Genomic DNA, 24,911 nt, shown 5'->3' on the forward strand with positions numbered 1-24,911 from the left:
AAACAGCCATAATAGCCATAATAACAAACATGTCTGTGGACGATATGCCTTCTGGCAGCATGGTCCAAATGAAGAGCAGGAGACCCAGAATTGATCCCTGGGGAACCTCGCATACTAAGTCCACCTTTAGAAACAGAAAATGACTAAATCTGTCGCTTAAAGTAAGATGTAAATTTACTAAATGCTGCAGGCAAATAAGAATAACATTTTAAAAAAAAAATAAGGCTTTGGCTGCCTTCTTTGTCCCTAATGCTGCTATTTTGTCATGGAGTAAGAGTCTTCCACAGAACAAGGATGAGGAAACGGTGGATTGTCTTAACAAGATATTCCTCCTGTGGTCCATTTGGCAACAGTGGTTAGTAATATAGCACTGTTAAGTGCATCCCTGTTGAGTCTTATGACAGGGAAGACCTCCAAGTCTTCTTAGAAAATGCATTATCACACTGCAGTATATTAAACTAAGCAGAGCCTCTTTCTGACAAAGAGATGGGGATTTCCTGGTTGCCCTTCTTACCCTGGAGGAATTGTTCAGAGCTTTCATATCAGTTGCCATGCAGCTTTGAAACAACAATCTCAGCTTTTGTTCCATTTTCCTCCTCTGGTGTCCAAATCCTCCACCCGTGCCGTTACTTCATGAGAGACGGCGCACACATCTGTCTCTGCAGCCCACACACCTCTGTCCATGTCCATAGCCTAGTGAGCTACACCAGCCTTCCCCTCCCCGAAGAGTCCAGGCTCAATTATCATTGCCATTGTGAAATCCAAGGGGTCAACCCTGCTTGTGTTGCTCCTACTCAGTAGCTCCCTCTGGGTTTTTGGTTCCCTGTCAGTCTCTCTAGTTCAGCTGAATTATGCCTCGTTGAAAACACTGAAACATTTTAGGTCTCTCTAACAGGCAAGTAGTCATGTTCTGTCTACTGCCCTGCAACCATGTCTTCACTGACAGTGGCAAGAGAGTGGCAGGGTCTCTCTATCTCTGTCTACTTCACAGAGCTGCATTGTTATGTTACCTGCCCTCTGCTCATGTCTTCAGCTGTATGGGACTGGCATGCACCACCTCCTTCCTGAAGACCCTAGTAGCCTGTGTGGGAGGATTAATGCTGCCGCTGTCTGTCACTCCCCCACCACACTGCCTCACTTGCAAAAGACTGTGCAAGCCCAGCAGAAACTCCCATTGTGATATAATGTACTGGAGTCTGGGAAGTGGCATATCTACTAATGACGTCCTGTCTCACAACTTATATTAGCTGTAAACAGAAACAGAAACAGTTTCTTGCCTTCATCAGCACGCTGATTTGGATCATGGAGAAAAGCAGGACCCACCGCACTGATTTTCACATGGTGAAGCTGTTTACCCAGAGACTCTTCTTCGCCATAGAATAGACAAAGTGCAAATAAGATGCACATCACAAACAGAATCTGGTGATCATTCCCCTTGTCAGCAGGTGGGAACTGGCCGACCAGTAATCCTCAGTGAAAGGAACTTCTATGCAGAGGATCAGCAAACTTTAATGACAAGATCAGCAGATAAGACTTAACCACATAACCCTGCTGGCACAGGTGGACAGGAGTGGATCTTTCCCTCTCGAGGCAGAAAACCCACCGCCTTCTGCTGGCCCATGACAGTCCACACTTGGAGATATTTGCATAAATGCCACAGACATAAAAACCTTTCCTTTCCTGGAGAGTCTAACACAGCTGATGGTTATAATAGTAGACCTAGACAGCATGATGGCACTGTGGTATGCAGGGATGATTCAGCTCATATTGCTGCAGTTCTGGTACATTGTGCTGTGAACCGCTGTTCAAGTGGGCAGTGCTTAATATTTGAGGCCCAGACGGAGAAAGCTTCTTGTAGCTGGGATCCTGAGAGGACCATGTTGGTGCATCAAGGACTGACTGACACTGAGGTCCAGTTTCTCAGGTGGTGTGACGAAAGAGAAGCCCTGTGTTAACTGTCATGCAGGTTCTAATAGAGCAGGCTCTGAAACTTCTTTTCTCAAGGGATTTTAGTAGGGATTGATCTTTAATCAGTCCTCTCTCCACTCTTTCCTCAATCATTTCATAAAAATATCCAGTGGAAAGTTTTTTTTTCCCCTGACTATGAATTGTGATTCTCCAGAACTTTTCAAATGAGCCCTTCAAGCCCTTTGGGTGGATTGTGCCCTGGCTGTTGTCTTCTTTCGTTATCTTGTTACTTTTCACTTGGCTAAGAGTAACTGACTTGTGTGCCACTTGGTCCATCTTAGCTGAATGCTTGTAGAAAAGTATACAGTAGTACTGCATGCAGAGAGAGCCTGTTCTTTGAGCCTTGGAGCATTTAGAGTTTATCAGGTCTGGGGAAGTTCATTGTAATGAATTATTCTTAGAGAGAAGAAACACTGCACTTGTTGTGCTCTGTGTGTTTATCGGCATGTTATGTGCAGAACACAACAATTTGCACTAGATTCCTGGAAAACTCCTGTCTAAACAAAGGCATACCCATTGGCTGTGCAGCGGCATTTGTTGGCAGGCAGGAATCCTCCCATGGGTGTTCATATGCTTGGTATTGATCACAAGTATGGCCTTGTTGTCAACACACTGACATTTATCAGGTTTAACTAGCTGGGCTTGTCAAGATTCCTCTGAGTCCTGCTCGCTTATGTTGGTATGTTCAATATAACACCATTATATATTGTATGTGTATGCAAATTAAAGTCAAAAGCAAAAATCTGTCCATCCACCACCCTGACCTCAATAATAGTTACTTTCCATACCACTATAATCATGACAAACTGTTTTCTATTTTTAACCACGTCACCATCATCTTGTTGTTGAAACCTTTGTATTTTTTTGTATTTCCTGTATCCGGTATTCTGAGGGTTAACCCTGAAATAATGTCATGAATATTGTGGCTCAACATGATGTATTGAATTTGGTAATACAGAAAGAGAGACTCTTTACTAACCACATTTTCTTACTATTTCAGCTCAGGAACAGAACTTTGGGGATCAATTCCTTCACGTGTTCCTTCAAGATGGAAGCCCTGTTGCTAAACTTGGGTGTGGTGGCAGCCAGGTTCTCCATGCAGACGCAGGCCGGAACATCAATAACAACAGATGGATGACAATCACAATCCGGTATGACTTGTCTCTCCTGCATTCCTCACTATTCCTTAATATTCAATTGCCAAAATCATTGTTACTGTCTTACAATGACAGTTATTGTAATCAGCATTGAATATGATATATGTATGTTAGCAGACATGCCATAAGACTTGCTTTTATAAATCAGGATGCAGGTGCAGAGGTGCCAAGTGTATGTAAAATGTTTGTCACTATAAAGAAGCAACCAAGAGCAGATGATGTCAACACCAAAAAAAACTCATGCAAGTCAACTTCACCAACACTGCCACTGAGATTTTATAGTAATGGTAACTGTAACTTCATTCGCACTGTTTTTCAAAAGCCTAAGAACAAGAATGAAAAAAATAGAAAAAAAAACACTGTATTTTTTGTAAATGTGCACGACTTTGAAATTGTGTGCAGTGCTCAGGGCTCCTCACCCTGATTTCATGTCATGGTCTCTTTGATAAAGTCCTCTGAAAGCTTGTCTGTCCAGTAGCTGTACAGATCAGTGCTGATCAGAGAATTGAGTCTACAGTAATACAGAATTGCAATGAAAGCTTACTACATCAGACAAATCCCAACTTTAATGCCCTGGATCTCAGTGGACCTGAGCGGCAGTGCAGTCCCTGACATGTGTCAAAATGTCAAAGCCACATAAACAAAGAGAACTGTTAGCTGGTTGAGTACTTACAGCCAGCTGTCTCCCTCAGAGGGTTACATACAGAAATTGTAATCACATAATAATTTTTTTTTTCCCTGAAACTCAGTTTCATTATTATTGACACACACACGGTTGTGTTACACCGCACAAACACAACATGTTCTAGTGATATATTTCTGTATTGTGGCAGCTACATTATATACAACAATACTAATCAGACTTCACTTCACTCACATTATGTTGCTGTATCAAGTAATGCTTTATCAATTGAATATTCAGCATCTCTCTGCGATGTCAGCCCTTTAATGATGTCTAATACAAGGAACAACAACAAACTACTGTAGTGAAATACAGCGGTGGTCAAGACACGTAACAACCACCTCACTAATGGTTAAAACTAGTGTGTGTGTGTGTGTGTGTGTGTGTGTGTGTGTGTGTGTGTGTGTGTGTGTGTGTGTGTGGCTGTCTCTGTCCAGAGTGCAGCACACTCTGTTCCGCTTCGGTTACAAAAAGTAGATAAATATATTTATTCAGTGCCTTTTTGTTGGGCTTCAACTTTGCATTAAAGCACATATTGCCAAAAATAAATAAAGTAAACAAACGGTCGCAGTTACGCCCGTGACACAGCTGAAACTCGAGCCTGCACGGGGCCGGTGCAGACAGCTGCTCAGATTAAAATGTTGTGTGAGGTGAGCAAGTAGGAAAAACTGATCTGATGAGGCTTGTCAGCAAAATTCCTGTCAAGAACAGTCATAAGGCAAGCTATTGTTGCCATAGAGACCAGGTCATGCCGAGGCTATTGCAGTTTTAGCCTTATTATTACAAACCATAATATAACCATACTGTGTAACACTAGTCTTACTTTTGCAGTTATTTTTGCACAGTTAGTAGCACAAAACTAGTGTAATCAGTACTGCATTACTCCACACAGACAGTGATATTGTAAAGAAATGCATTACTTTCAAACACAATAAATGTTAATGTGTAATATATTAGATTTTGAATGCAACTTGCTCAATGCTGTCAGAAGCGGACAGAATATCTGTTCCCATCCCTGACATCTTGTAGATCACTTTCAGACAGTTCACATAGAGATTAGCAAAATTAACCTTTGATATTCAGTCTGCTGAGAAAATTGGCCAGTTTGATAAATGGTTGTGGAGAGTTTTCCTGTAAGTGCCTGAGACCCTGTAATCTTGACTGCATACAGTAGACAAACCTTACACCTTCTGAATCGCCCACTAATTTTCTTATACTTCAGAATCTGTTATGATCCAATATAGCCTGCACTGCACATACTTCACATAAGAAGAGATCAGAGAATCATGGATCCATGACACTCCATATCTGTCCAGATTATTAACGTTTAAGTTGCTCACTTCACTTCACTTCACGTTGCAGCATTCAAGTGACTTTAACTTACATTTAGCAGTTCAGTTATAGTCATATACTGTACCGTTTTAAAAAGCCTGATTCCCATGAAAAAGCTTAGATTTAACAATAACAAAATGCATAACAAAATATTTGATCAGGGATTATATTTTATCTACAATATTTGTTACCGCATTTTTGTACCATTGTTACCCTGTTAGGTTAAGTCTGAAGTGAGTCAGGAGATTGCTTTCAAAGCTTAAGTGGAATATTAAGTTAATTCTTGCATTGAGTTCTGCCCTCGGTGGGAATAATTTTACATTGTGCTTGTCAAAGCTCTAAATAAAAGTTGTGCCCATATCAAAGCTGATACTAGTGACAAAAATGATGAGCATGTGCATTTGTGCAAAGGAAAAAAAAAATGCATGACACGAAAATTCATCTTAACATAATACAAAACATAAAAAAAGAAATAACCCAGTATGCAGATGCTTTATTGTTGAGCCTCAGTAACACATTGCAGTAACTCAGCTGGAGTCAGACAGTAGTAACTCAGTTATATAATATTTACATAATAATCAAAAGCAATTATTTCTGCCAACTTCCAACACTTGTCACTAGGTTTAGCTACTTATTTTAGATACCTCCCCAGGTGCAATTAGTCCTTAAAAGCCACAAGCAGCAAATGTGGCTGCTCTCTTGGATTATCAGGGAAAAACAGTTGACTCATGAGCATTTGGCAACAGATTTGGTACCAAATGTTGAACCTTATCCATGCACTACTTGCTTGTCTCATCCAAATACCGTAGGTGTGATCACAATGCTTCCTCATGCACAGCTGATCTTCTGTCTCCGTAGTGCACACACAAGCTTACGGCTCAGGCACCGTGGGGCAGAGTGAGCCAGTGGGTGAAATGAGAGACGCCCTGCTGCCGAGCTCTGCCTCTATTTATTCTTTGTCGCTTCAGCAGTTGTATTCATATGCAAATGAACGCATGACATCATCTAGTCATGTTTAAGCAGTGAATACCTACTTTCCTTGGATGATAGTTGGCAACACTGAATACAGCTGCTTCGACTTGCTGTTGGCGTCTATGCAGTTCAGGCCAGTGGTTGTATTTAATTGTAAATAATCCGAGCTCCTATCATAATACAGATTGCCTCATGTCACTGTAACACAGACTCATCTGCCTCTTTTTTTTCTAGTTTTTTTCCTTCTTCCACCACTCACACTCTCTTATTTTTAACCCACCAGTCTTTTTCTCACTGCTGGACTGATAATGCACAGAACATCAGAAAAAGGAAGCATTTGCCTTTTGCTTTCACGTGTACACGTTTCCACCACTCTGACTTGCTCATGTAACACACATGCGTGGATAGCTGTCATTTGCACTGATGCAACACTGTCGACATGAAGAAGTGATGTGAGACCTCTGTCAAGCATGCCCCATGATGCAATTAAAAAAAAAAAGGCACTTCACTTTCTTGATGTTTATCCATGCTGGGCATTTATGCTCTGCAGTTCTGATAATGACATAATTGTTGCCACAAGTGGTTGCGATGATGAGCACAAAACAAGGCATTAAACAATGTGGGGGGCTTATTTAAATGGCATTAAAAGCCCTCTAGTGGGTGATCTACACAGCTGTTGCTGCAGCTCAAATGTTTTAGCTCCACATTGTTCCCACTCCAATATCAACACCATTTAGGTACTAAGGGGTGGGCGATACAGCCCTAAATATAATGATAACGATATTCTTGACAATATAACAAAATAGTGAAAAATATTTTGGGTTTTAAACTCACAATAGCTGCTAAGCTCTCCTCAGGGGCTCCCTGTGTTCTCACCCAGGTTCTTCTGGTGGGGGTAGAAATATGTTTGTATTTCCCCCTATGTTGTTTTGGTCTTCTTGCACTTCTTACATAACTGCTTCCACACTACTGTGGTCACTTCCCCTTTTCTCCACCGTGGAGCAGGTAGCAGTATTGCTTTTGTTTTCAGCTATGCTCATCGTTGCTGTGCGCAACAGCATGGCGTCATTATGTCAACAAGTTAGAATATTGCTCGTATCATGGCTATAGGTAACATTTGTCAATAAGTAAAAAACTATGCGTGTTCCAAAACTCATCATTAAATGCTTAGAAGGAATTTCAGGTTTTCTTGGCTCAGCCCTATTTGCAGTCCTCTTGGAGCCAGAGAGGACCGCTGCTTAACAGTCTTACACCACTCGATCTCGCTAATCATCCCCAACAAAGGCACGAAAGACAGTGTGAATATTTAATCAAGAATTTAGCAGCCTGTTCCGACAGTAAACGTAATTGAAAGAATCACATTTCCCTTTTGTAGAGCAGCTTTTGTTGAGCAAGACTGCACTAAACCGATCGAAACAATCCAAACAGGCCGCCGTTGACATGAAACATGGTGGGTAGACTTTTCTTTAAAATGAGCAGAGAAGAGCTTGCATTTGATTTAAAACTGCAGTCTTAGTATAAACAGCGGGCCTGGTTTGAGGAACTTGGAATATTATGGCTTAAATTTATTCAGGCACAGGATCAATAGATGAATGGCGAATCAGTAGAATGTAATGGTGTTACAGTGTATTGTGTTTTCCGGCAGGCAGATTGATGGTAGATGTGAAACACTGAAAACATTCCGCATCATAGCAACTTTTAAATTTGTTTTCTGTTTCTGGAAATATTTAATTTAATTGTTTGTGTGTTTTTTTACAATTAAATCTCCAACCCATTTGTTGTACTCCCTTACAGGCTGTGAAGTCGGCAAGACAAAAGGCCACTACTGAAATGCCCTGTGCTGCTTTATAATTTCACAAAGGGGAGTGTGCAGACGGGGAGGCTGTGTCATTTTTCATTTGGGGAAGACGCGTTTGTTGTCGGCTTGGTTTTTTGATGTCGGAAAGTTTTCCTTTGGGGATGTTTGGGGATGTTTGGGGAAATATTGCTTGGATTAAAGTTTGAGAGTGGCAGACTCCAAACACTCTCCTGGTCATTTGTGAGGGTGTGCGCATTATTGGTTGAATCCCACTGTGCTTAGCATTCACTGTTTGGAGTCATTTTCATTCACGCACGGTCAAAGATTAACAAGGATGACACATAGCGTTTCTGCAGCATCACATTTCCCTTCTTGTCACAGGTGAACTCCGAGTCCCTGGCAGATATGATTATTCAAATTTATGCCACTTTTGCTTTTTTTCTCTCCAGTCAAAGGAATGAGAGGAGTGTCTCAAGTATGGTTCTGACTGGTGGGAATATGCGTTTCTTATGATGGAGGATTTCGGGTCTAGCATTCCATGGGTTTTGATGTTCATGCCGATGTCTTTATAGACTGTCGTACAATTTCTGTTTAAAATACACTGGATATTTTGTGTCGTAATGAGCCGTGCATCAATATGTGGCGATTACATCTGCAATTTTTTTCATGGTTTTATGAACTTCTTTGTTGGATGCTGTTAAATGTCAATGTAATGCTTGATCATGCAAAGGAAAGGACCCAACCATCTTATCTGCATGCTTATTTGGTGACTGGATGGAGTATTGTTGCATTTCTTTTCATATGTCTAACTTACATCTCTGAAATTGATTCAAAATACTTACTACAGTACATACATACAGTACATCAGGAGCACTTTGCGTTCAGTGTCTCTGCTCAAGGACACATTGACGCTGACAGGGTGAGCCAGCGATCAATTCAGCAAACCTATGACTAATGGATGATTGATGACGCAGAAGCCGAGAAGTTTTGTAGCCCTGGCCTTCTGTTGAGAATTTGACGTCTGTAGCCCAATCCTAGATAACCCCGTTTACATCATCACCGTTATTTTCTCAGACTTTATAAAGCTCCTGCAGAGTCTCAGAGGACATTGTACAAATGTTTTTACAGGCTGAGTAGAACTCCCTGTGACAAGTAAGCTGATCCTCATGTGTAAAATTGGTGGAGTGTCGCTTTTAAGCCAGCCCACATCTTGTGTCTTTGTAAAATACCTTATAAGGCACAATTACTGTCGTCTTAGGTAGAAATTCTGTGTTCCACAATAGAACCATCACAAATGTCCTATCCGTCCTGGCTTTCAGCTTCAGCAATGGAATCTGTCTCCTGAAAACAGAGGTTCTCAAACTGGGGGCAGGCAAACAGCTACTGCTGGGGGCGGTGTGGATGAACAGTGGAAAAATATGGAGTAAAACAAAGTTGATTGAATATGATCTTTGTAGTGAAAATAAACAAACCAGAGTCTTCTGATGCTGACCTACTATTACACTAAAATTCAAGTAGGATCCTTTTTTATTTGTGGCTTCCCCAATTATTGTTATTGCTTGATAAAATGGTCTGAAAAGTGAAGCCAAGTGCCTCAGACCTGAATTCTTTCTAATGGCCAATGGGAGGCATCTCCACTGGCTGCAAAAAGAAGTCTGATTGCATGTAAGCTTTTGAGAAAATGACCCTACTCCTTACTTGATTTGTTACCTCGATAAACAGTTTCCGAATGAGTTTGTGGTCTCAATCACTACTTTCAAGTCGTGCATTAGTGCATTAGGGCGTGGCTACCTTGTGATTGTCAAGTCGCTACCACAGCGTGTCTTCGAGTACTCAGTGAGATCCAATCAGGATAGAGGTGTAGCAATCCTCTCCAGCTCCACCCTCATATCCAAATAAGGCCACTTCTGCCTCAAAAAAAAAAAAAAAAAAAACAAGATTGTAATGGCTGTAATGCCAAACTCGAGTACAGCCAATGGGTGACCTCACAGAGGGTTTACACTTGGGTGGGAGCATGAACATTTTTCGTCCTCTGAAGAGAGGCATGCCAGAAAGGTTATACATTCCTGAGTCATCCAGCCTTCCCTGCCTTAAGTCTCACATCCACTGAGGCAAGGTGTTCTTCCTTTAAAGGTCCACACACAGTACAGGACTGCTGTATAACAGTGAATCCACTGTGTTGTGGGTAATGCTTGTATAAATAAGTAATATGTCGCTGTCACTGTGACTTTTCATTCCAATATAATGGAGGACGTTAATGTTTAAATTTTAGTGATCAGCTGTTGAACTAGTGAAACTGCTTGTACTTGCATGTGGGATTCTAACAGTTATTATAATAAGACTAATAACTCGATTCATAGAGCGCTTTACAAAGTGCTTCACAAACAGTAAATGAAAGAACGCAGGAGAACAATCTAAAGATAAAATAATGAATAAAAATAATTTAAAATTACAGATCAGATAAGCAACAGATAGAATAATTAAGAAACAGCCGAATGATAAAAGTCAGTCTTGAGAGACATTTCAAAAGAGGGCAGTGAATTTTCTAGTCTAACGTCCTCAGGTGAACTATTCCAAAGGGCTGGAGCCCTGACAGAAAAGCCCTGTGACCCTTGAATTCTAGCAGTTATGTTGTGACTCTTTTAAAACTTGTATTTGATAGTCTGTTCACCAACCATTGAATATTATTTTGAAAAAAATATGCATGTGAAATGTTGCCTAGCAACAGCTGCTGTAAGAGGAAGAAAATAGATGAGTGCCGTGAGAAGAAACGCTGAAAAGAATTTCAAAACAGTCGCAAACTTCTGAACAAAATGCGTGAGTCTGAGTTCTCTGAAATGGCATCACAGAAATCTAAGAAACTCAAAGAAAGTGTTCTGAGTTCAAGTCCGAAACAGCTGTTCACCTCTGTCAACTCGCTCAGTAACATACTCGCTAATAAAGAACTAAGAGGGCTATTTAGCGTCCATCGATCTCTGCATTTTGGTACACGTGGGTATGTGTTTTGTAGGTAACTCAAAAGTAAAATAATTGCTCCTGTAATTAGTGTTTATCTGAGTAATGGGTGAAGTAATCCCTTTGCACTTTGGAAAGTAATTAGTAAGCAGCCATTGATTACTTCTCTGAGCTAACATTGGACAGAACCCATCCTTACTTCACCGCACTTTCCCCACTGGGTTTGCTTCGCTGGAAGAGTAATGGGGAAACAACATTTATTTTGGGGATGTGCCATGCCATATGTGCAACTGGATGAAAAGTGAGGTCTCAACATTGCGCGTGTTGTTTTTAAATCCACATCCTCTGAACACAATGCCAAATCTGAGGTAGCTTATGTTTATCAATCACACAGTACTCAGCATTGTATTGACAAGCACCCATAAAAGATTAATTGAAGAAGCAACCAGCAGCTCTGCCTGCTCACTGGGAATTTCCTTTGTGAAGCCCCACAATGCCAAGAAGCTTGCTGTGTGCTGTCTAATTGTATTGCTGGAGATATAATGATAGAACACAGGCTACCCAAATTAATTGAGGCTTGCCAGTCACAGCACAAATTATGCAGCAAATGCTGCAGTGCTGCGTGTGAGGAAGTCACTGCACCAGAGCCAGAGCAGGCATTACAGTCAGTGTAGGTGTAGATTATGGTCTGATGCAGGGCTTGTTGCACTTAAAGAAAAACCAACAAACATCCCTCCTGACATCTTGTGCAGTAGGTGCTGTGGTGTAATATGATTTTGCACAGTAATACATGATTATTAAACATATGGGGCTTTATTTTCTCTCGCGTCAGTCACATCCGATGTATAAATCTGCCGCCTATTGTGCTTAAAAGAAAATCAAAGTAACAGGTGGTACTTGTGTTCCTTATATAGGATGTAATATGTGTGACCCATTTACATTGTGTCTGCTCACAGGTATGAAACAATACTGAGCGCCGCTTCTTATTGCAGACTCTTGACTCTAAATCACTAAATGACTTGCAAATTATGCATTTGCCACTAACGTTTTCCACATTATCATTTGCTTTTTGTCAGAATCTGAAATATGATTAAGTAAATAAGTCATCTAAAAAAAATAAAAAATACATCTTGCCTGTCAGCCAGTGAAAACTGTTGCAAGGGCACCAGTGCAGTGCATGATGTTTTACTGCCATCTGTTGCCAATACTTTCAGATGTTTTATGCAATAGTAATATTTTAATGATGATCCTCCCTCATTATTAATTTTCTGCAGGGGACTGTGACGGAGGACGCTCAAGTAGGATTGTAAAGACAAACCCCAGAGCATCAGGTTTAACAAATACCTTTTTGTAAAGGTAGCCTGAATCTTGCAGGTAATATTTCAGTGGTGATCCTCAGGAAAGCTGCAGTGATGCAGTTGCACTGAATTAGTTGCACATGAGACACAATCTAAATGAGGATGTTAGAGATGACAAATCTTTTATGATTAGCGCATTAGCCAGATGAAGAAATGCATAAATGATGATGGAGTAAATAGAAATGATCACAGCCATATTGTGGTTTTGTGTGTTTGGCGAAAATGAAATATTCATACGTTTGTATTTGTTTACCTCAAGTTGGGAATTTGCTGTTGCTGGTCCTGTGAGACCCAGCACTGAATGGTGCACTGGGAGCCCAATAAGAAATTACACAGTGCTTCATCTCTGCATAAGACAAACCCCAGCCTCTTTTCTCTTCTGATTCACTCATATGTTTGTTTGTGTAACGTAATCCATTGTGGTTTTCTGTTTGTATGTCTGTGTGTGCGGTGGTGATGATGATGGGCTGTGGGCCATATTCCTAGCTATCTATCTACTAGACCAAGTAAAGTACTCATAGTCATCTTTATAAATAGTCATTTTTGCCTTAGAGCAAGACCAATGTAAATTAGCCCGGTGGAGCATTCAATGTGCTCATGAGAGCTCATCAAGTAACATCATCCTGTTTGCTTAGTGAGCATGCTCTCTGTGTCTCAAAGGGACAGTCGTTGCAGCATTAGCAGGCCAAGTAAAAAGCTACTGTAGTAAGCACCAAAATGTTTTTCACATATCCTCTGCAAGTGGGAGATTTGTAACAATATTGCAATGTTTCATAGCTCACCAACACACGTTTTTGTGACTTGAAAATAAACAGCAAAGTAGTTTTAAGAAATCACTTGCTGAGAAGGGGAGATTGACCTCAATAAAACACACCATCTCTGGACGTTAGGTTGCATTTCACGTTTGCAGACTTAAATATCCCTTCATTTTTCAGTGTGTGTGTATAAACCAGCTCAAATGATTTACATACCTGTAATTAGTCCTATCTGAAGTTGTATGCGTGTGACTGCCTCAGGGAAGTGTCCTGGAAGGCTGTTTCAAATTAGCAGGAGGGCGATTGCCCTGATTGTTTCCATCTGGCCATTAAAGCAGACATTGAGGGTGTTTTTTCCACATCGCAAAGAATGGATGAATACATTTTGCAGAATCAGATTTTGCAGATAAGAGATGCATGACTTGTATTACATGTTCAAAGGCAAACAATGAGTAAATCGATGGGGACACCAAAAAAAAAAAAGTGCATCATGTAGATTATTCTGTAACAGAGACGCGTTTATGTGCGCTGCACGGACCCTTTGCATAATGTGCAGCCCCGTAAAGAGGCTGTGATTGTATATTGCCGGTATGAAACCAATGATGAATTGGAGAGAGGGAATCACTTGACTTTGCCAAAGCTGGAATATGACACAAGTAGACCAGCTACTTAACATTATGGCTGCAACATTAATGACTTGTACAATCGTGTATTTCCCCAGAGAGACTCAGAGGGTCAAATGATAAAATTGTCTTCCTACTCATTAGGTTTATAATGTATATCTAGTTTGTGCCCTCATTTTTATCATAAATTAATCCTGAATGACATAATGAGCACTTACAGTCATGATAATGTTTTTGCGGGCTGATTTGTTTGCTTTTTATTATTCTAATTATTATTGTTGTTGTTTATATGAATTGAAATAATCATGCATTTAGGCTTGATCATGTACATTCAGCTTGTTCTGACTGGTCTCCACTATCTCAGTGGTATCTGTAGTGTATTTATTATGTGAATTATGTATTATGTGAATTTCATATCTGCTGAAGAACACAACAACTTAAAGAATATCAGCACAGCACTGAGCAGAACCCTATTTCTGGATTTATTATTTAAATTTAGCTGTGAAAGCCGTTCTCTGTTTTTCTTGTCTCTCCCGGGTTTTGGGTGTTAGCGTAAGATGCAAGCGCACCATTGCTTCCATCCCCATCGACCACTGCATAAAGCCTCTCAGAAAATAGTGTATAATGTACAAGAAGTCATACATTGTCAGTTTATAGTACAGTGTCAGTGGTCACATTAGTAGCTTCACTCCTGTGGCTCCTCCGTCTGACTCTCCACCAGAATGTTTTCATGCTTTGCTGGATTTATTGTATCAGATATCACAGCCGTTCTAACTGACCTGGTCTCTCTCTGTTCTCTCTCCACAGATACAATCTGCCTTTTGGCAAACAAGGAGGGTCATGTATGATTGAAATAGCTGCAGATAATGGCACAGTTCAGCGTCTCGAGGAATACGTGTCACACCCCGTGTCAGAGGTAACCTGACCTGCCTGCAGTCAAATCAACCCTTCGCACAACAGCAATTTTCTTAAATGAGCATCTCTAACCCACACAAGTGTCTTTTGTATCTCTTCCTTAGACATATTAAAATGTTAATTTAAACAGTAAATACATGTTGGCATGCATACCTTCCATCAACAATCAAAGGAAATACAGCTGTTACAGCCAGTTATACACTGCTCTGTTTATGAATATCAATGAATTTTGAAACAATGTGCAGACCAATCATAGTATTTGGATTAGCATTTTCCTTGCTACATGAAATATATTTGTCACTTATTTAATATATTGTTATCTAACTTTTCTGGGATCAGATGCATTTGAGGTTAAACCTACTCATGCAATATGTTTTGTTCTTTTTAGTGGGAATTAAGTGGGAATTCAGACCAAAACAAAACACAAGGGCCTTTGTTGGAACTGCAGTTTGAGATCTGTGAGTCTGAAACAATGCATAATAGTTTAATATTATGAGGGAGGATTTCACTGCTCTGGAAAGTTATCACGGCCTCAATCATTTTAGATTTCATCATGCCGATCAAGAGGAAAACAGTATTTACGACAGCGTTCATGTTACCAAGTAATCTTCTAGGACTGCGCACTTGCAAATATTTGATTGACCACCACAGCACCTGGCTGGATGATGCCTTCAAGCACAAGCTGAGCCAGGTTCAACTTTTTTGCCAGACAACCCTGCATTATTTTTCTAGAGCCCTCAGCTTTGGCAGCCCCCACTGGATGACGGATCTGCTTTTTTGTCAGTCTCAAAGTGGCCTGAGGCTCATTATTTAGCAGCATTTAGAATCCAATAAACTGACTTGATGAGACGGTTTCTGGTCGCCTATTTTAAACTGCTTGTGTTTAGACAGCATTTAATATTGGACATTTGTTCAATATACATATTCAGATTTTTTTTATTGAATAATATTTGAATATGTTCTTTGTGGCAGTGAAAAAAGACATTGTTTTGGTATTGGTACTGGTACTGATACTGTATCAGTGTTAAATCAGCACTAGGATCACAGAATTTTAAAGGATACTGATGCTGTCAACTGATCTGTTGGTTTATAAGAGCTAAAAGCACCTAGCTGCTGCCTGCAGATGTACTGCTAATTTATAGAGTTTGCCTTTAATCACTCATAGAACTAATGACAGCAGCATCATGAGCAGATTAGCCATATGCTTTTAAAGTTAGCCTAGCACACCGTTTTTAAATAACAGCAGTTGCCTCATGAATGAGGAGCAGGAGCTCCCATTAAAAGCATGCACACCTGTTACATCATTTGGCAAGATGATCAGACTTGGCAAATAATGTCCTTAATGGCAAGCATGTAAGTATCACTAAGCTAGCTTCACTTGTGAATCACAGGCTGGTCTTTTCACTCTGGCTCATTAATTTGATTAACAACACCTATATTTGTTATTAAATTAATAATTTTGTTTTTCACTTTCAAAGATGCAGAGAGGGGCTCCAACCTTCCCACAGGCTCAACATGCCTCCCCCTCCCTCAGTGTGATTTATGGTCTTCTAATTTGAGATGCCAAGATGTTTTTTCTTCTCTTGTTCCTTGATAATACATTCATTACACAAGTATCTTTGCCACAGTTATATTGCAAGTTGGTTGCCAGTTACACTTTGCCAGCCTTTATAGAAGACTAATGTAGCCTATCGTGATTTAAAGATATAGTTAATGAATGGGGGTTAGCACTGAACACCAGTCACATTAAAGAAAATGAGATTTCTACACAAATTAGACAAAGAATTGTATTTGCTGGCGTGCAACAGCTGTGCTTTGAGCTAATTAATTACAATTATTTACAGTAGGAAAAGCAAGAACCTCACACATGTTGAAATAAAGCAATAAAAGAAGCTACTAGCAGGCTACTGTGTGCAGTTCACATTCAAGCCAGTGGTCTTTGGTTGTCAGGGGTCTTAGGGAAAAGGGTGTCCTCTGAAGTACAATTTGTAAAACCCTTTGAGGCAAATTTTTGATTTTAGGCTTCATGGATAAAACTGATATGACTTGACATTGTGAACCCGCAGAGGAGCTTGAGAAGGGTTCAAACCAACACTCACCACATTGCCTTAGAGAGAATATGAAGTGAGCAGTTTCCACTCTACACTGCTGAGGGTCATCAGGCAGTTTAGCAGGTGCCAGTGCAGCAGTTCTCACAGACATTACCAAAATAAATTTGGTGTTTGTCAAACTATAAGTGATAGAAACACTGGACTGCGAATATGCTTAAACAAGTCACAGCTGCTGTCAACTTTGGCAGTTTAGGCTCTAAGCAACAGCAACATACAGCAGAGATGCTTTATTTCAATATTCTGAACATACTGATCATATGTTGCTTTGAAAGTCTCACTGCTACATTTTTAATTGAGGTCACGTTCATAAAGCAAGCTTTCAGTGGTATTTGCCTGGAGATTCTATGTTTTTCAAGTTGGTCATCTAAGCAGGCCCCCATGTACATAAGAACAGTATCTAGAAACATAATAATGAGATGGAGGCCATACTGACTGGTGCTGCCTTTAAATAGAACTCAAGAATCAGCATATGGCACTCGTGAACTCGCTCTGTGAGTCCACTTGCATCAGTCGTGAAAATCATATCAAACTGCCCCCCCTCATAAACATGGTAAACACACTTGAGGGCCCCGTAAAGTCGTTCCATATCAGCCCATCGTCATCATGCAGCTCCAGTGGCTCAGCTGGTCGCGTCACGTAAAATACAGTTTAGCTCATAGTAAAGGTATCCAGCCTCAACAGCGCGTTTTATTTGAATCTTCAGCTTTGTTAAAGATGGTTTTAGAGCTCCTAACCTTGCAATGACATTAAACACATGTTCCTATGAACCCTGTCCTGCATGCCTTTTCACAGGCTTTCAAATGTGGGGCAGATATGTCAGTCAAAGCTTGCATTAAGCCAGCATCCCAAATGGTTGTGTATGTGATCTAACACCTCACTGTCACTCCACTGAACACCTCCACTGCAGCTGTCCAACACCTTTCCTCAAGCACCAGCATGGAGTCATGATGGTTGTTGCATTTGAGGGACAAGGCCATATAAATTCTGGTTATTTCCAAACGAGTGAGTGTGAATTGTTGTGTTCAAAGTGTCATAAAAAAACAGAGTTTCTGTATTCTTTATGAAGGATTTTGTCCTGTATTGTTTTCCATATGAAGTTGGATATCATCAGCATACTTTAGACAAGATTTTACCTAAAAGAATCATGTTTCCAAGTGGCCCATCACAACCCACATACAGCATTTATTATTTTGGACGCACAGTCTCCCATAACAACACAGTTGTGTCTGTCAGATACATAACTTCAACCTTTTAAATGCATTGTTAAAGAAAGGCATTACATGTAATGACCCTCTATATGAAAACCGGCTGCTCACATCTGCCGTGACCAGATGTGATAAAATACAATTATCTGTGTTAACAGGCACAGCACAGTCAGTACCCACCCTCCACAGCGGTTGGTAACTGTCAAAATAAAGAGGGTGGGGGTTGTATTGTTTTGCTGTTTTTTGCTGTAAGGATGAAAAATGTTGTATTGAGAGGAGAAACAAACTGTATAACTATTCATGCATGAAACGACATAGACTCAGAGGAGTTTTATTTTGAAATCCACCGTCACCATGATGTTACATAATTTGAAAGAACGTGTAATGAAGCCGTGATAAACGTTGGTTTGTCTTTCATAAATGAATCATTGTGCACGGTGTGAGTATGAAAGTGTTATGTAAACCCTCCAAACACAAAGTAGGATTCAGAATTCGGAGGTCACTGCTGTGAATGAAATATATGTAATTTAGTGCTAATGTGAGACAGTTGTGTGCTTCATTTTTTTATGCAGCTCCACTTTGGTAGCAGACACAATTATGCCTTACTTGTTAAATTGACCGTTATGGTACGATAAGCTGCAAGTTCGCAGAATTTATCTACATTAATTCTACCCAATTACCTTGCACATCAAAGAAAGCTTGCAGTATTTTTCAGATATTGCACGTCTCTCTCTTTGTACCAGAATGTGCATTATCATATGATGACATTAGGACTGAGAAAAGGAAAGATTGTAACTCCAGTTTCTTGTCTGGGTCATGTTAAACTGGAGAGTAACAGTAGCTAGTGTTAATCTTTCTTGTCGATCTTAATATATAGTAAGGTCCTGTTAATGTAATAATAATGTTAATATATTCTCTCACACACACACACACACACACACACACTCACACTGGTAGAGTCTGTTTTTGGCTACAAAGCTCGTACTTGACATATATTGATTTAGTGTGATTTACTAAACAATCACACTGATCATGGTTTTCCCCTTTTTTTTTTATTTATTTATTTTCTTTCTTTTTTTTTTGCAGGGAACATTTGGACCCATATTTCTCGGGGATGTTTCGTCCCACTGGGAGATGCATGACGGGAGCACAAAGGGAGCGAGGAGATTCATTGGCTGTATCAGGGAACTTCAGGTCAACTCAAAGGAGATTTACCTGGTGGGTGAGGCAGTGAGAGGGAGAAACATCAAGAACTGTGACCCACCTGTCTGCCAACACCTTCCCTGTCGTAACGGAGGAACTTGTGTCAGGTACAAGGTCACCTTTTACATAACTGAAAAACTACTAAGCCTCCTTTGACCCTGGCAGCCATTAAGAATAGAAAATCCAGTTTTTAATACATTTTCCTTCAATAATGTTGATGCATAACATGCAAGAATGTACTCCAGACATTAGATGTACTAGCGTTAGTCATGCATGAGTCAAACAAAAGAAAGAAGTGTTTACTGGATGTGCTTAAACCATAAACAACCGAGGTCGTGAAAGAAAATGTCTCATGAGTCCATCTCCGTGTTGGACCAGCTGTTTCCGCACGCCCATGTGACTCACTGTGAAGCAGGACTGTCACAGCCAGTGTTTCTGGTGCAGGGATATATATTCCAGTTTAAATTGTTCTCCCAATCTCTGAAAACATGAATGGAGCTGTGGCTGTGCAATGGGAGCTTTGAGCTCCCAGTCAGCCAGCGAATGAAATGACAGTTTTGGCAACAGCTCTTCTTCCCGGCTCCAACCATTTCTTAATGCACAACTGTCAAGCTTATCTTATCTACTTTTGGACTAATTTCAATTCAGGCCTACTCTAGGCTAACTGTGCACTGTGAAATATTGGACCGGGACTCAGCATCACTCAACATGAATTGATCATAAATTGCATCAAGGGGTGGAATATATGATTGGGACATCGCTATGGATAATTGTCAAAACATGATGTAACTATTTTGTTTAAGGATGATCTGAATCTGGAATTTCAACAATTTAAAAATTCTTATTTTTAGTGATAAAGTGTGGAAGATGCAAGTTGGTAAAAGTTGCATGCTCCTGAGTTTGCAGATATTTTTGACAATAAACAAACTGTCTCAAGGGCTGCAGCTTTGCAAGTCGATTAATTTTTCAGTGTTGTTGAAAGTTTGAGTTCTCCGAGAGTTTGGAACACTGCACCAATTAAATGTACAACACAAACTAAATATGCAATAGCAGAAAGTCAGGCGGAAAGGAAACCGCTGGCTTCAGCGTGACGGCGCCTGCTCTCCCTCAGTTCAGCAGCGCCTCTGTGAAGAGTCAGGACTAGCACTGGGTTCACATCAGTGATAAGGGGATATCAGAGAGGTCAGCTAGTTGTTGACCATCTCCTGGTTATCTTTAGCTTCCTGCTCAGTTCAAAATTTTCAGTCTGCCACCTGCTGATGACCTCTGCTTTTGGTTTTGGCTTTATAAGACAATTATTACAGAAAACGAGCCATCTTGCCAAAATATCCTACAGCAGTTAAGTATCTGGCTGAGAACTCAAGTAACTTAATAATATTTCCAATATTGTGCTCACCCATATGAACTTATCTAGGACTAAATCTTTAAAGCTGCTATAATAAACATTTAATTACATATATATTTTATTATCTATATTATTATCTATATTAACAATAGATCACTTGTATGTGATACCAGTTGCTCATACTAATGAACCCACAGAGAGTCATTGTACTTTGTAGTTCTCCTCTACTCTGTGGAGTGTTTTAGCATCTATCAGTGCATTATTTTGGCTTTACAGCCCACAGATTTACTGTTCTTCTCGTTCTCAGTGGTGTTTTCAGCCACAGCAGCCAGCTGTTGTTAGTGAATAAGCTCTAAAAGCCTACTGTACACTACCTGCACAGCATCCACCAGCCAGCAGACAGATGGAAGGTTAGCGACTAGCAGGTCATCAGTGGAGAATCTAGAAGCTGGGGAGGCAGACATTTCTCAGAGAGTCCATGCAGAGCAAAAGCAGAGCTAAAATGAGAGTGAATGTCGGACTCAGATTCTTCAGGTGGACACAAACAGGGCTCCACATGATTGCTACTGTTGCATGGATGCGTAAATAAGCAACTGCTAGTGAACATGTTCACCCTTCCAACTTCAAAGATGATTAGAGAGAGTGTTTCTGCTTCTTCTGCCCCTCGACTTATGCTTTCACTTTGCAGTATTGTTGTTCATATCACAGAGTTTCTCTCCACTGGAAGTTGAATTATTAAGTGCCACTTACAAGAACAGATTGGGAATATGTACCTTGAAATGATGTTTCATAGTGTGTCATTACCTTGATTTTACAAAGAAATATGTAAAAATGCACAGTCAGTTATTTAAATGTTCAGAAGGTAAGACAGAGTATTGCCCATGTCTTTGAGTAGCTGTACACTAAAGGAGTAAGGCAGGCGTGTTCTGTTCCTTCCCATGTCCTTCTATTAATCACAAGTGTTTTGTTTACCCAGTGAAGGTAATCCCTAGGCCAAACTTAGTCCCTCGTGCTAGACTAAATATGTGAGGATCTGTTCTTCCTTCATCTTTATCTAGTACAGCTCATCAGACTGCCATCACACTCCACTTACCAGCAATTTCGCTTGTCTTTTTAAGTATGCATTAACTACGTATGATGCTCTTTCACCTTAGGTAATCCAGAAAATAGCTGCTCTAAATGTCTTCTTCATTGTGTTATGACACTATGAATTAACAGTTGCTTTTATTAAACAGGAAATGGAAAGGGGCACCATGAATATTGGAATATGAATGGCTCGAAGAATACCAATTAAGAGCCGGTGGCATTGTGGTCACATTGGCTTGTCATGAGCGAAAGAGGGGGCCTTGCAATTATCCGTGTGATGAATACGCGTTAATGCAGTATCCTCTTGAACCACACAGCATGCAGGGGTCATCGGGAGTTCACACAGCTCTCTTCATTCTGTTAGTTGCCCTGCATTGCCACAGTATAATAGAATGAAAAAGGATTTTGATTGTGGGTTCAGTTGGGGCGATTTTGACGCTGTCCCCTTTTCATGTGGTTTTCTGTTCACTTAGGCATGGAGAAATATCAATATTAAACCTGAGAGGATAATGGCTTGTGGTTGGTGGGTGATACATACATATTAGGTATTTAAGTGACAACGGCGTAAAAAGCCAGGCAGTCTGCACCGAAGGACAATGGCCTTGTTATTGTTCTTCAGTGCCAACTCTGTGATGCAGGATATCTGCGTCATTTCTAAGCCTCAGCACTGGGTTGCTGAGACCGTGTTATTAGAGCGACTGTAAATGCAGCAGATGGAAATATTGAAACGGAAGTTGTGTCCAAGCTGCACGCGCACATGCAGGAAGTGCTTTGCAGTTACTCTGTGACACTAAAAAGAAAAGGAATATCTTATCAGAGCAAAATGTGAACTTTTAAACAGTCAGATAATATTTCTGAAATGCAGCATGTCGTCATCTATAGATCAGACAATAGAAAATATATATACAGAGAGAAAATATAGACAACTGTATAATCCCTCCTGTGTAATACTGATGGCCAGCTGTGGCAGGTGTGGTGTGAGACACTTGCACCTGCATCCTGCTCCCTGATTGATGGCGTCTCTTTGGACCTCTGGTACATGAGCCAACTTGTATTTCAAGGCTTTGTAACAAACACTGCAGTAAGCTGTTACAAAGATGTATTATATTCACATTTTAATAAGACAGATGGAAAATCAAGAGCATGGAAATCACCAGAGCATTTTCTATTGTATTTGCGTGTTTACTGGTGTTTTTTCTTTTTTATTTAAACTTATTACCTTAATGACTGTGTATGTGACATTTTGTAAGTAAACAAATTAATTCCAAGAGCCTCTGCTGACAGCCTCACAGGGACATCTCAGGACTAGAGGAAGTTACGACGCCCAGTCAATAATCTTATCACAATATGTTGTTTTTTCACTTCGGTTTGTTTACTTATTACACAAATGAGATAAAACCTATCAATTAATGAGCTCTAGAGGTGCTGGTAGGCAGATTGTGTTACCTTTGTATAGAGCTTTAGACTAGCAGAGACAGTGGCTTCGTTATGCTAAGCTAAGCTAACCAGTTTCATATTTTAATGTACAGAAAATGGTATAATAATAATAATTACTATTATTATTATTAGTAGTAGTAGTAAGTTTTCATCAGATTGTGACCTCTTGTGACAGATCACCTAAATAGATCCATTGTTACCACATAGGGGATGGACATATGCTCACACACACACACACAGAGAGAGAGAGAGAGACACAGACAGAGAGCAGCATGTAGACAGAATTACTTCCTGCTGATTGGCTGCAGTAGAGACAGTGGCTTCCTCGTTATGAGATGGTCCAGCTTCGGTGGCACACAAACCTCCACTTAACGCTGAATTCTCCCGAAGCTCCATTTCACTGCCTGCAAGTGTTATTCGCAAAGAAAGTAAAACTGATTTGATCTTAATCAGAGTTCCAGCTATACTTGTTTCAAAGTACCTATAAAATAACTCAAGGTCCAAGAAACAATTATTTTAATTCACCATGAGAAACAAACATAGCTATCATCCCGTGTGTGATTACAGTCCCTGAAGAATATTTCCAGAGAAAACTTGCTCATTACAGAGTTTATTGTATTTGTGTCTTTGAATTTTGGAGGACGAGTGCTTTCAAAACAACTGTGCAATGGTGTTTTTTTTGGCCAAATTGTTTATTTTTATACATTTTCCTGTTTAAAAATGAGTTTCTGTGTAACCTTGACATACTTAGAAGAAGCTGATAATGATTATATAAGTATTAAAATGACTTGGGGACAAGTCTCACGTGGCTCGGTATGAAAACACGGAGGGACAGGAAATGCTTCTGCTTTTGAGAGTACTTTTGAAGGATCAGACTTGCATTATTCTGTATTTTTCTTATTGTAAACACGTTTGATGAGAAGACCAAGAGCAATGCATTAGTCCTTCTCTCACTACTTTCCAACTTCCCTGCCCTGCCTGTGGCACTCAGCCCTGAGCCAAGTGGCCTTTGGTGAGGACATAAATCTTCAAAAAAAGGGGTCATGAATATGTAGTTTTACTATTAAATATGTCTGAATAATTTCCTGGGCACTGTAGTTTACAGGAGTAAGTAATGCATTCATTGGGGACTATTTTCAGCTGCAGACTGATACACATTTGGTGCTGTAGTGCGTATTTACAGGAGGACGGTGTATGTTATGAGGGGAGGAAGAATTGCTGGCGTTCATTGTCAAACATAGAGGTGATGAACATGCATGTGAACTGACAAATAAAGGGGTAAACTTGGATGTGAAATGGAAAATGGAGTGATTAAATATCAAGTGATTTGATCCATGTGAAGACCATTTGATTAAAATAGCTGCCATGTGATGAAAACGGAGCCATGTTTCATCATTCATCACTGACAACACAAAATTGCCGTTTGTCATTAAAGCAAAGTGGCCTCGAGGGAGGGAGTAACAAAAACTAATAGAAGAAAATGAAAGTGATGAAAGCGCTTATGAAATTAATGGTGAAAGTGATGAAATGTATGTTAATTGAAAAAATTAAGTGATAAATTGTCAATTGATTTGATAAAACAACTTGGTTAGGGTTAGGAGAAAATCTCATGGGGAGTCTGTGGTGTGGTCTGCGGGACCCTTCTCAATAACTGTTAGTGGGCGGGGTTTAGTTGACATTTTGGGCAAAAGTGACAAAAGTTGCTGCTGGAAACGATAAATGTCAGTTATGAATGATTGATGGACAGTAGCACAGCCCTGCGGATTAACAGAGCAACACTGTTTCAAGAATAAGTGATGATCGAGTTTGTCAAATCAGTTGACAATAATCACTCAGTTTTTTAATTCACATACATTTCATCACTTCTGTGATTAATGCATGAGCATGTCCATCCCTTCCATTCTCTTCGTTTTTGTGACTCCCACCCTTGAGACCACTTTCTTAAAATAATAAACAGCTTTTTGTTTTGTCAGTGATGAATGATAAACGTAGGATGGGGAAAACGATGA

General features: G+C 40.1%; 1 protein-coding gene across 1 annotated transcript in view; it reads left to right on the forward strand.

Moving 5' to 3' along the window:
* Window positions 1-24,911, forward strand: part of eys (eyes shut homolog) — a 144,009-nt gene that overhangs the window by 103,050 nt on the left and 16,048 nt on the right. Inside the window, exons 40-42 of the mRNA XM_041947814.1 lie at window positions 2,969-3,119; window positions 14,408-14,516; window positions 18,918-19,141. Coding sequence (XP_041803748.1) covers window positions 2,969-3,119; window positions 14,408-14,516; window positions 18,918-19,141 — 484 coding nt within the window. The remainder of the gene's footprint in view (window positions 1-2,968; window positions 3,120-14,407; window positions 14,517-18,917; window positions 19,142-24,911) is intronic.

The sequence above is a fragment of the Chelmon rostratus genome, chromosome 11, assembly GCF_017976325.1.
Source record: "Chelmon rostratus isolate fCheRos1 chromosome 11, fCheRos1.pri, whole genome shotgun sequence".
In the NCBI taxonomy this organism is placed as follows: Eukaryota; Metazoa; Chordata; class Actinopteri; order Chaetodontiformes; family Chaetodontidae; genus Chelmon; species Chelmon rostratus.